The sequence below is a fragment of the Drosophila persimilis genome, unplaced genomic scaffold, assembly GCF_003286085.1.
Source record: "Drosophila persimilis strain 14011-0111.01,24,50 unplaced genomic scaffold, DperRS2 tig00000856-arrow-arrow-pilon, whole genome shotgun sequence".
Classification (NCBI taxonomy): domain Eukaryota; kingdom Metazoa; phylum Arthropoda; class Insecta; order Diptera; family Drosophilidae; genus Drosophila; species Drosophila persimilis.
In genome coordinates, this window is record NW_020825362.1 from 266,659 (window position 1) to 277,854 (window position 11,196).

General features: G+C 48.4%; 3 protein-coding genes across 3 annotated transcripts; all 3 read left to right on the forward strand.

The window, feature by feature from the left end:
* Positions 1-450: 450 nt before the first annotated feature.
* LOC6601882 (adipokinetic hormone) lies at positions 451-1,168 on the forward strand. Its single transcript, XM_002026895.2, has 2 exons — positions 451-700; positions 757-1,168. Exons 1-2 carry the CDS (start codon positions 629-631, stop codon positions 934-936), a joined length of 252 nt encoding a protein of 83 aa, XP_002026931.1. The 5' UTR covers positions 451-628; the 3' UTR covers positions 937-1,168.
* Positions 1,169-1,525: 357 nt separating this feature from the next.
* On the forward strand, positions 1,526-4,885 carry LOC6601883 (proclotting enzyme). Its single transcript, XM_026993539.1, is given in 7 exon segments — positions 1,526-1,556; positions 1,656-2,759; positions 3,052-3,221; positions 3,290-3,614; positions 3,682-4,244; positions 4,319-4,390; positions 4,644-4,885. Coding segments are annotated over 6 exon segments (1,761 nt in total). The 5' UTR covers positions 1,526-1,556; positions 1,656-2,269; the 3' UTR covers positions 4,785-4,885.
* Positions 4,886-6,650: 1,765 nt separating this feature from the next.
* Positions 6,651-9,902, forward strand: LOC6601884 (venom serine protease Bi-VSP). The gene is made up of 6 exons (XM_002026897.2): positions 6,651-6,901; positions 8,088-8,257; positions 8,343-8,604; positions 8,668-9,064; positions 9,124-9,199; positions 9,260-9,902. The coding sequence occupies exons 1-6, from the start codon at positions 6,799-6,801 to the stop codon at positions 9,785-9,787; spliced, it is 1,536 nt and encodes a 511-aa protein (XP_002026933.1). The 5' UTR covers positions 6,651-6,798; the 3' UTR covers positions 9,788-9,902.
* Positions 9,903-11,196: the final 1,294 nt, after the last annotated feature.

Genomic DNA, 11,196 nt, shown 5'->3' on the forward strand with positions numbered 1-11,196 from the left:
AATCCGACAAAATTATGTTGTAACAAATTGAGTGCCTAAACAAATGCTATTCCTCTCCCCCCCCCTCCGGCCGTACCACCCTTATTTGCTCGCTCCTTTTGTACTATATAAAGCGCACAGCCGTCACTCGTTTAACTAAACATAATTGCAAACTAATCATATTTTTGTACCAGTCCCGAACCAAGTCCTTAAACTACTCGTATGTGTTGTTTGTTTTTTTTTTTGTATCGCCAAATGTATTTGCAACAGTTGCTTCGAGCCGCAATCTCGTTTAACTCTATACACTGCTTAATTTAACGAACTTATTTTATTTAATGATATACATACCTGCCTATAAATAAAAATATGTATATGGAATATATTTAATATTAAATATATGCGCAATCTAATAAATACATGGAGAACCACAAACGCTTCCACATAGCCGAATGTTTCAATGCGTTTCTGGCGCTAGACTCCGATGATTGACGTCTCTCTCAAAAAATAATCAGAATCCCCACAAGTGCTCCATTAATTAGCCGCAGGACGAAACCACTCCCGTGGTCCGTCTGTCTGTCTGTCTGTCTGTGTCTCGTTTGAATCGGGTATAAAAGCGGCAGAGAAGACAGTATCCAGCATAGAACACAGAATGAACACCAAGAGCGAAGTCATCATCATTGCAGCTGTGCTCTGCTTCCTGCTGGCCTGCGTCGAGGGTCAAGTGAGTATCCAGCTAATATTTGAATCCACTGAATCCACTAACACATGTCCTTTCAGCTGACATTCTCGCCTGACTGGGGCAAGCGTTCGGTGGGCGGTGCTGGTGGCGGCAGCTCGGGCGTCTTCTTTGAACCGCAGCAGGGCAACTGCAAGACCTCCAACGAAATGCTGCTCGAGATCTTTCGGTTTGTGCAGTCGCAGGCCCAGCTCTTTCTCGACTGCAAGCATCGCGAGTAGGAGAAGGGTCCAATACTGAAGCTCCGATCCGAGAAGAACAAACACACACACACACAGCCACCTATTAATCCATATATATATATATACACTATACATATATATCGATGTCCATATATACACACACGTAATCGAGGGTAGTCGTAGTCGGCATTTAGATTTAATGGAATTTCCGTTTGATATCCGTCTCTCTTCATTGATGGATGGATCAATAAATAAGCGCATCTAAAGTTGATTCGATTTGAAATTGAATCGTTTGGAAATTGGGTAATTCCCTGACCTTTCGGTGGGCAAGCAGCCACCACAATTATCGTCTGTCAGCTGTCACCTGCTACCTGCCTTCACCTTTTCAAGTTCATCGCTATGTTTGATCCGAAAAAAGTAATGCCTCAAATTAAAGTCGGTTTAATTCGGGAAATTGCTCTAATTAACACAGACTGCTACCCCCAGCGGATGAGGGTTTAAGTTCTGTTGTGTCAGTGGCCCACGAGTTCAGTTTGACGGTGAAGTTCATTGGATCAAAACGTATAGCACAATGCCTGCGATCAGGGGCTCCCAGCAATCGAAAGTTCCCAGAACCCTATTGATGCTTTGGGGACTTTCCCTCTTCACATTGGTCCAGTGTAAGTTGTGCCTCATGTGCATAGTATTGTTGCCAATAGATCAAAGTGAGTTGTAATCGTGTCGTTTCATTTAATGTGTGTCAACATAAACATTCCAAGCCCAACACACATCTGTGGGGGCCCCTTAATGTCCGTCATCTAAAAATGGAATCACCCAATGGTAATCACAGACCACCCCCGAATAAAACGGATTGGAATGAGTGGCGGCTACTATTATCGGATGTCAAGCGCCAGTGGCCGAGATATTTTAATTCCCTCACCGAATTAACGATGCATTTCGGTGTGAATTTGTTTTGCTTTGAAATTGTGGTGGAATGTCGATGAATCGGTGAAGAGTTGGAAATTTAAGGCCATGAAAGAGAGCTACAGAAAACCCAAAATACAGTCCTATAGTAAGGAGCAAGCAACTATCTAAAAGAAGACCCTTTTAAATTTATTTGGGTTCGATTTTGGGCCCAAAATCTCACCTGAACCGCTCCTGTCATCCATTGTTTTGGGGGCATCCGACGATTCTTTGGATAATTGAGCTCCACAAACACACAAAATAATTGAATTAAAATCATTATGGGAATTACCATGGTCCACTTCTTGGCCCACAGCAACGGCGGAACAGTAGCCAACTTCTGGCCAAGCAGTACGGACACGGACACGGACACGGATACGGATACGTGGCTTGGGAGATCCGATTGATTCTCCATAGAGACAGGAGCATTATGGTACTGCTGGAAGAGTTCTGTGTGAAGGTGTACTTCTGGCCGTTCCTCTCGTACCTGGCCAGCATCAAGGGATGGTGTCCGGTGTATCCGCCAGGTTACTATCCCGTGTACACGTGGCCACAGCCACAACCGCCTTTGTTGCCACCGCTGCCACCGACTGGTCCACTAATACCGCCTCCACCTGCTCTTCCGTCCACACCTCCAGGGATACCGACGTTCCAGCCAACGCCACCGTACCCACAGACACCGTTCACCCCACCGCTGATCACGACGAGCAGCACCAGCTCCTCCACTTCCACCACAATAGCGACTACCAGCACCACAACGGGTGTGACGACAACTAGCACCGCGGGAACCACCCTGCCCGTGCCCACCTGCCCGCCGCAGCCATTGGTGTGCCTGCCCGGAGGCGTGCGTCCGCTTCCCAACTGCCCCTGCATCGATCCTCGCCAGAATGCGCCCCTGGTGGCTGCCACCGGTCTGATCGGTTCGGATATGATGGTTTTCATGCCGCTCAATGCGGGGCGGCGGCGTCGTCGTCGACGACGGCGTCGTGTTCTCTTTTGAGAGTCACCCCCGATCCTCTCCTAACCATTCCTCTCCAACCACTGCCCCTACCCCTACCACATATCCAACAAAAATTCACAAAAAAATGCAATAAACACAAACGATCACAAATGCAAAACAGCTGTAAATCAATTGGCAAATCTCAAAGCTCTCGACGATTCCCTGCCACGATCCCCAATCACAGTCACGTCCTGCTCTGCTCGTACTTTCAGCCCAGACCTGCTACGATGCTCGCTCCCGGCCGGGCAACTGCCTGGCCCTGACCTCCTGCTCCCACCTGGTGGAGGAGTACCAGAGCCAGGTCGGCCAGTCGGCAGGCTCCAACGACTTTCGGTCGTTTCTGGGCCAGTCCATATGCGGCTTCGATGGCTCCACTTTCATGGTAAGCCAAGGGAGGCTATGCCCTTGCTTAGGTTGGTGATCTAAGGACTCTACTCCACTCTTCTGCAGGTCTGCTGTGCCTCGGATCGGTCTGCAAATGGCAGGAGTAGAAAGGATCTACTGGTGACTACCACTGCACCCGTGGGCTTCTTTCATTTCTCGCCTCTGGGAGGCGGCACCACCACCGGCAGTCCACCTGTGTTTCAGCCCACACCACCGCCGATGCAGGGCCAAGTGGTGGTCAGACCCAGTCCTAATCTTCCTGCTCTAGCTCCGGCTCCGGCTCCGGCTCCACCTCAACCCCAACCTCAGATTGCGCCCCAACAGCAGCTGGTCTGTGGCATCAGTGGAGCCACCTCGAACCGCGTGGTGGGCGGCCAGGAGGCTCGAAGAGGCAAGCAATCCCTGCCACTGATCTCCCCTGTGAGACTCCTTCATACATCTCTCCATCGTTTATGCAGGAGCCTATCCCTGGATTGCCGCCCTGGGCTACTTCGAGGAGTCCAATCGGAATGCCCTGAAGTTCCTCTGCGGCGGCAGCCTCATCCACTCGCACTACGTGCTCACCTCCGCCCACTGCATCAACGGTCTGCTCACTCTGGTCCGCCTGGGGGCTCACGATCTGTCCAAGCCCACCGAGGCAGGGGTCATGGACTTTCGCATCCGTCGCACTGTTGTCCACGAGCGCTTCGATCTGACGTCCATTGCCAATGACATTGCCCTGATCGAGCTGAGTGGAGTAACAGCGCCACTCACTGGTGAGTGGGGAGCAGTGACTGATCTCTCTCTGTCTAATCCCAATTGATTTCCAGCCAACATAGCGCCCATCTGCCTGCCCGAAGCGGCCAAGTTCCTGCAGCAAGATTTCGTGGGCATGAATCCCTTCATTGCCGGTTGGGGGGCCTCCAAGCACCAGGGACCCACGTCCCAGGTTTTGCGCGATGCCCAGGTGCCGATCGTGGCCCGTCAGAGCTGCGAGCTGAGCTACAAGTCCGTGTTCCGGTTTGTCCAATTCAGCGACAAGGTGAGCCACAATCACCTTTCCACAGGGGAATCCTCAGAGACCGAGCATGGATGCTATAATTAATCCTTTTTCAGGTGATCTGTGCTGGCAGCTCCAGCGTTGATGCCTGCCAGGGGGATTCCGGTGGACCACTCATGATGCCGCAGGTCAGTTACATGTCTCATATCTCACATCTCCGATCTCATCTCTTGGTCAGTGAGTCATTGAACCTGTTTTGGCCAACTCTTGTGCACATCTTGTGCTCCAAGGTGGTTCGGTCTGTCTGGCCGCTAATTGCCTGCGCACCGCACCGGTGACGTCTGAATCAGTGGCCAACAATGTTTTTGTTTGTTGATGAGAATTTCTGGGATTTGCCAAAACATCTAACATTCTATCCATCTGTTTCCGTTCCACTTTCAGCTGGAGGGCAGCGGCTATAGGTTCTACCTGCTGGGCCTCGTCTCGTTCGGCTATGAGTGTGCGCGACCCAATTTCCCAGGGGTCTATACGAGAGTCGCCTCCTACGTTCCATGGATCAGGCAGCAGATCTCAATGGGGTAGGGGAGCGCCAAAAACAGCTCACTTACAAAACGGGGAGTATAGGCGGGGTATAGGTACATACATACATATATGTGTTAAAATAAAGAATACAGTAAATTGCATGTTTTAATGTTCCCACCTGATTTATTTTTAATTGATTTTACACTCAGTGATGGCAAACAAAAATTAACTAAATTCTCAATATCCATCTGCATGACTAAGTCGCTCTTCTTTGGATTTAGGTTCAAGATCAAGATTAAAATATTACTTAACAGTCTTTGAGATGTTCTTCTCCGGCTATATCTTACGTGAAAAACCACCAATTTGTTGTATTAAATATTGTGTTATCTTTTATGCTAAATCGGAAAACTCTAAAAATCGCATGGGAACCTGTGGGAATTCTTTGTACGAGTATAGTCATAAATTTGTTATAGCTTTTTTAATTCATTTTGCGTTATTTTTAGCGCTTTAACAATGTATGAGCAGCGCGATTGTATTATAGGAATTGAGTGTTATTCGCGATAGGAATCAATCAATAAAATAAACTGAGTTCATTTGAGGGCAGAATTTTGAAATCTTTTGGAGGGATAAAATAATGTCGGGCATGCGTGCTGTGCTGAAATATTGATAAAGTAGTCATCTGTCGAGCCGGAACCGAAAAAGAGCAGTTCTTCGACTGCGATCGGAAATTCCCGCACTTGGGCCACCCGCTGGCACCTGTGCTGCATTGCCAATCAATCTGTAGGATTACTCATAATAGAATGCTTTACATTATGCCACTCTCGGCTGCATCGCTCGCATGCCAATTGGCTCTGGACTAAAGCTCTGGCTTTTGGCAGCCTGGAGCCGGAATGCCAAGCATGCCGATTGGCCCGTTCTAAGGCGATTTAAGTAAGGCGATACTTAGTATAACTGCAAAATCAAACGATGCCGTCACATGGCACCCCCTCATACAGTCTTTCTGCGATAGTAGCTGTAATCGCTCAATCAGGGGAGAGCTTTTACGATTCGTGCATACGAATGCAATGTCAATGTTAATCTTGATACGGATAGAGAGAGACAGAACAGAAGCAGCGGCAGCGCGGCGGCGGCGGCGGCCGCTTTGCAGCAGACCTTAGACAGCGGTTGGAGGCATCATAGCAGTTTGTTAAGTGATTCCCAATTGACATGTCAACTGGATCCGTTTTAATTTCCCTTGATAAATGGCATTTTAAATTTTTGTTTCATTCGTCTAATTGAGTCACAAAATTCTTGGGACTGGACCAATGACAAATGCGGAGCAAGGCGCCAAAACGGCAGACAAACAAAGTGACCTCACACTCTCACACGCATTACGCGGTAGTTGTAATTGTATATTTCTAGCGGGCAATAAAGGAACATAGATACACACAGCACATAGCATACTCTTACGACTATAATTTGCCTCCTTTTGACTCATCCGTTGAACGATTCCCATTCCATTAAAATGCTATTTTCGTATAATTTTAGGTTTGAGTTCTATTATTACATGCACACATTTGGAAATTTTTATTGCGTTAGTGTTTAAATATGGGTCTGGGAAAATCGTGTCTCCCCCGATCGACCGAGTTTGGTGATTTTTCCGGCTTGATTAATATATTTCAAAAGCGATTAAATTTGTGTTACCATCAAATTCCAAGTGAACCCCAAATGAAATGATCTCTATTCGCATTCGCATTCGAATTTGCAATCGCACTCGCACCGCTGTTCCGTTAGGGAGAGCTTGCAAGAGAACTACCGACGACCGACGCAACGCAGTGGGATCGGCCTGGGAGAGAGATAGATCGGACTGCATATAAAGCTCAGCTCAAGCGGCCGAGCTCTCAGACAACACGAAGACGCGACGCGATGCGAGCCGATGTTTTGGTCACGCAAGCTAACAAATTTAACAAATACAAATTATTATTAAACGAAGAAGCTTCGATTTTGATTTAAATTTCGATTCGAGAGACATTTCAGTCTGATAACGATCGTCCGAAAGTGAACAGTGAATAGTGAACGCCGCGAAGCTCTCGCCATGAAGTCGGTGTTTGGTGCCAGTGCTGTTATTACACTCCTCTACTTCCTCCTCCTTGGCGGGCCGTCCGCCTTCGCTCAATTTAACAATCAGCGCCGGCAAGGTAGTTACTCGTACTTGTACTCGTACTTAATTAGTAGAAAGCTTTCAGACCTGGCTACTACCTAATACACATATCTATCTATCATTTCTCATTTCTGTGGAACTTTTAACGATGTGATGTGAGCAAACAAACAACTAATCCGCGCCATCCCAAAACCAGTTCCATTAACAGCAACGAAAATCAGAATCAGTATCAGAATCCGAATTTAAACTAATCAAAACTCATAAAATGTTCAGCGAGTTTCAGCCAATTCGACTGGGAATAACTAAATTGGTCCAAATATTGATTTGATTATCCAAAGATACCCAAAGACACATATGTATGTATGAGTGTGAGAGAGTAGGCGCGGATACAAGTTCATGGCAAGTTCGTTGCTCAAGTCTTTCGATCCATTTCCACCTGTCGCACCGGTTAATAGGGCAATTTGTATGAACTGCACAAAATGGTTTCTTAAGTTATTTATTATAAATTTCGGCTCATCGCGTTCAAGTTCAATTCCAGTTCAATTTCGTGAAACCAGTCGCCAAGGTCGGACTCGGACTCGGTCTCAAACTCAGACTCAAACTCAGATGTGGACGTGTGGACAGGTGGTTATTACCAGTGAGGCGTTTCCTTAGAGCTGCCTCGTCTCTGTCTTTGTTTACTTTTGCGTGGGGTTTTTTGTTCGAGTGTTTTGTGTTAATGATTAAGTGTGTAGATTGTTAGAAGTGTCAAAGTTTTTATTACTATATGTAAATCGTAGTGCAAAGAATCGGACTAAACTAACCCCACCCCTTGTCTTGGTATGCCTACAAAAAATTCGGAATATTCTTGATTTTAAAGGGGTTTTTATAAAAAAAATTGCTGAGTTAAGTTTCGGTAATCTATCAATACTATAGTATAAAAGGCTATTGGGATTGAGACTCATATGAGCGTTGCTGGAATTGTTTACATCAGAACTAGATATATCATGTCTTTTTCGACTAACTTTACCTCACAGACACATTCGGTAGAAGTAACCTAAAAGTAACTAACTCATTGCTCCAATTATTTCCTACTAAAATAACCATAGAAATGTTTAACAATTCAATGGTTTGTGTCATATTTTCAATCAGTCCCGCCCAAAGACTAACCCACAACTTGGCTCCCGATCTTCGTCTTTCGTCCTCTAATGTGGAACCTCTCCGTTGTGCCCTCTCTCTTCCAGTTCGTCAGAACTGCATCACTCCAGAGAACTACTATGGCAGCTGCGTGGCGCTTAGATACTGCCCCCAGGTGGTGAACGTATTCCAGAGCACCAGCAGAGAGCGCGCTGAGCGCTATGTGATCGCCCTGCAACGCAGCTGTGGCACCCGCAACTTCAATGGGGATCCGGTGGTAGGGAGCACACACTCTTTCTCTCATTTCTCAACTTTTGCGGTTATGCTGAGCTTTGGCTTCTCTTGCTTCTCCCTCCCCGCAGCTGTGCTGTACTTCTCCGCAGAATAATCCACAGACCACAGAGCGGCCATCCAATCCCTTCTTTCCCAAAGAGCAACCGTTTGTGGGTCCTCAGCCGCCGCCAGATGTGCCCAATCGCAATCCCTTCCTGACCACGCAGCGACCACCCACCACCACCACAACGACGACAACGACGCGTGCTCCGGTTACCTCGGCAGCACCGCTGGTGGAGCTCCGTGGACCCGTATGCCGTGGACCGGACACCAAGCCCGGCAATTGCGTCGGTTAGTATTTCCGTGGAGTGTGTACCTCTCGACTGCCTCTAACCGTCTGCATTCCCGCATCAGATATCAAAAGCTGCCCTTTGTTGCTCAATCAACTGATTGCCAAGCAGAAGGATTCCACCTTCGTGAGCTTCCTGCAGGCCTCGCAGCGCATCTGCGGCAACGTAGGCTCCACGGTCTGCTGCCCCAATGGCCAGACGGCGACGAATGAGCCGGTAGTCACTCCCACAGTCAGCACGGAGGATGTGCCCCGACGTCTGCCCAATGTGGAGGAGGGATGTGGCTACACTCTGAACACCTTCAAGAAGATCGTTGGCGGCGAGGTGAGTCGCAAGGGGGCCTGGCCCTGGATTGCACTCTTGGGCTACGATGATCCCTCCTCGTCGCCGTTCAAGTGCGGTGGCACTCTGATCACCGCCAGACATGTGCTCACAGCGGCCCACTGCATCCGTCAGGACCTGTAAGTGAAAGTTTGTCCTCTCTCCAGAGCTCTGTCCTAAAACTATCAATTGATTGCAGAATTTTCGTGCGACTGGGCGAACATGATCTCTCCACGGACACCGAGACGCGCCATGTGGACATTAATGTGATCCGAGTAGGTCTAATATATCCCGAGGTCTATACTTCTTATAACTGGAGTATTCTCTGCTTTCAGTATGTGTCCCATCCGGAGTACAATCGCCAAAATGGACGCAGCGACATTGCCATTCTGTATCTGGAGCGGAACGTGCAGTTCACGGACAAGATCACCCCCATCTGCCTGCCCCACACGCCACAGCTGCGGGGCAAGTCCTATGTGGGCTACATGCCCTTCGTGGCTGGCTGGGGCAAGACCCAGGAAGGCGGGGAGTCGGCCACCGTGCTGAACGAGCTACAGATCCCCATCTTCGACAACGAGCAGTGCCGCGAGAGCTACGCCAAGCAGAAACGGTACTTCTCCGCCGACCAGTTCGACAGTGCGGTCGTGTGTGCTGGCGTCCTCACCGGCGGCAAGGACACCTGCCAGGGCGACTCCGGTGGCCCACTGATGATACCCGAGCCGTACCAGAACAGCGTGCGCTTCTATCTGATCGGCGTGGTCTCGTACGGCATTGGGTGTGCGAGGCCGGAGGTGCCCGGCGTCTACTCTAGCACCCAGTACTTCATGGACTGGATCATCGAGCGGGTCCAGGAGACGACCTGAGATTGAGATGCCATCCACTTCTATCCATTGTATTTTTTTTCTACCTATGTAATAAGCTCTCCCCCAACTCGAAGTAAACTTCCTCTCAGATTCTGTAAGCGTAAAACTCTCGGAACTCGGGGAATTTCTGGCTTCTGGGCTGTGGGATCTGCGATCGAGTGCAAATATTGACACTGGCCCTTTTGTCTTGGCCTTTGTTCTCATGACACCGCGGCGATGTCTAATCCCCGGGTCATGTGCCTGGACGCAGCGCGATCCCCTTTGAGGGTTGTGCCTTGGCCTGACGCTTATGCTTATGCAAATCGAGGGCAAGACGCTTCATCGATCATGCTGGTAATGATCGCGTCTTGGGCCACCCCTAGGAAGGGGTTATGTAAATGCGAGGATGCATGGATGCGAGGATGCCTGGACATGAACTGCATTGTAATTGCATTGAAAGAAGCCACAAGCGCGGATTTGCATAACTGATCGCAGGCGCAGCGATGTCTTCAAGGTTCCTTCTATCGCCTGGGCGCCATCTCCGTCTCTCGCCGTACAAAAGGGGCAGAGCATCAGAACATCCCCTGCCCCAACTTAAGTCAACAGTAGAAACAGCAGATGAACAGAAATCAAATGCCAGACACAATGTAAGACGAATCCTTTTAGAAGTCAGAACGCCTCCCGCGCATTTGTGGCCACATGGCTGGGGTTCTCGGTTGCTCGGGTCTTTTGTGTGCTGCATCCACATTGTGATTCCAATCGCATCTGGCAGATGATTTAGTGCTGAACCGAGAGTTCATTAAACTGTCTTACATTCCCCTGATCTCATTCATCTCTTTAAAATTAAGTTTCAATCACAACAGCGAAAGTAAAGCAGAAGGGGCACTGATCCCTGATCTGATCATCATCATCATCATCAATAATGCCAACAAAATTTGCATCCCAAGAATCTCCTTCTCTTGTTTTTTTTTTTGCTAAATTTGCATACCTAAACCGCTTCGCGAAACCCCACCTCATATGCCACAAGGGTGTTAATATCATCATTACCCGATTCCCAGACAACAGACCAAATTTTCGCAAGGGTTTGCAAGGGTTTGCCTTTTGCGGTGTCAAGAGCTGCACAAAGGGTTTGCCCACAATCGCAAATGTAAACACGATCCGTCAATATCAATTGTGATCAATGATAGCGATGATCTCTCAATTTGCAGTGATAGGCCGAAGGCCATTATAAGCCAATACATGATCGGAAAATTCTGCTGCTGCGCTGCTGGCTGCCCTGCCCCGTCGTCGTCGTGCAATGTGCTATCAGTGCTATATCGAGTGATATAATTAAAACCCTTATAAACCTGTATTGCGTGGCAACAATGCGTGCTAGTTAATGGGGATGGCTGTAACCATTATCCGTGATGCTAGCGGGGTTCTCTTTGATT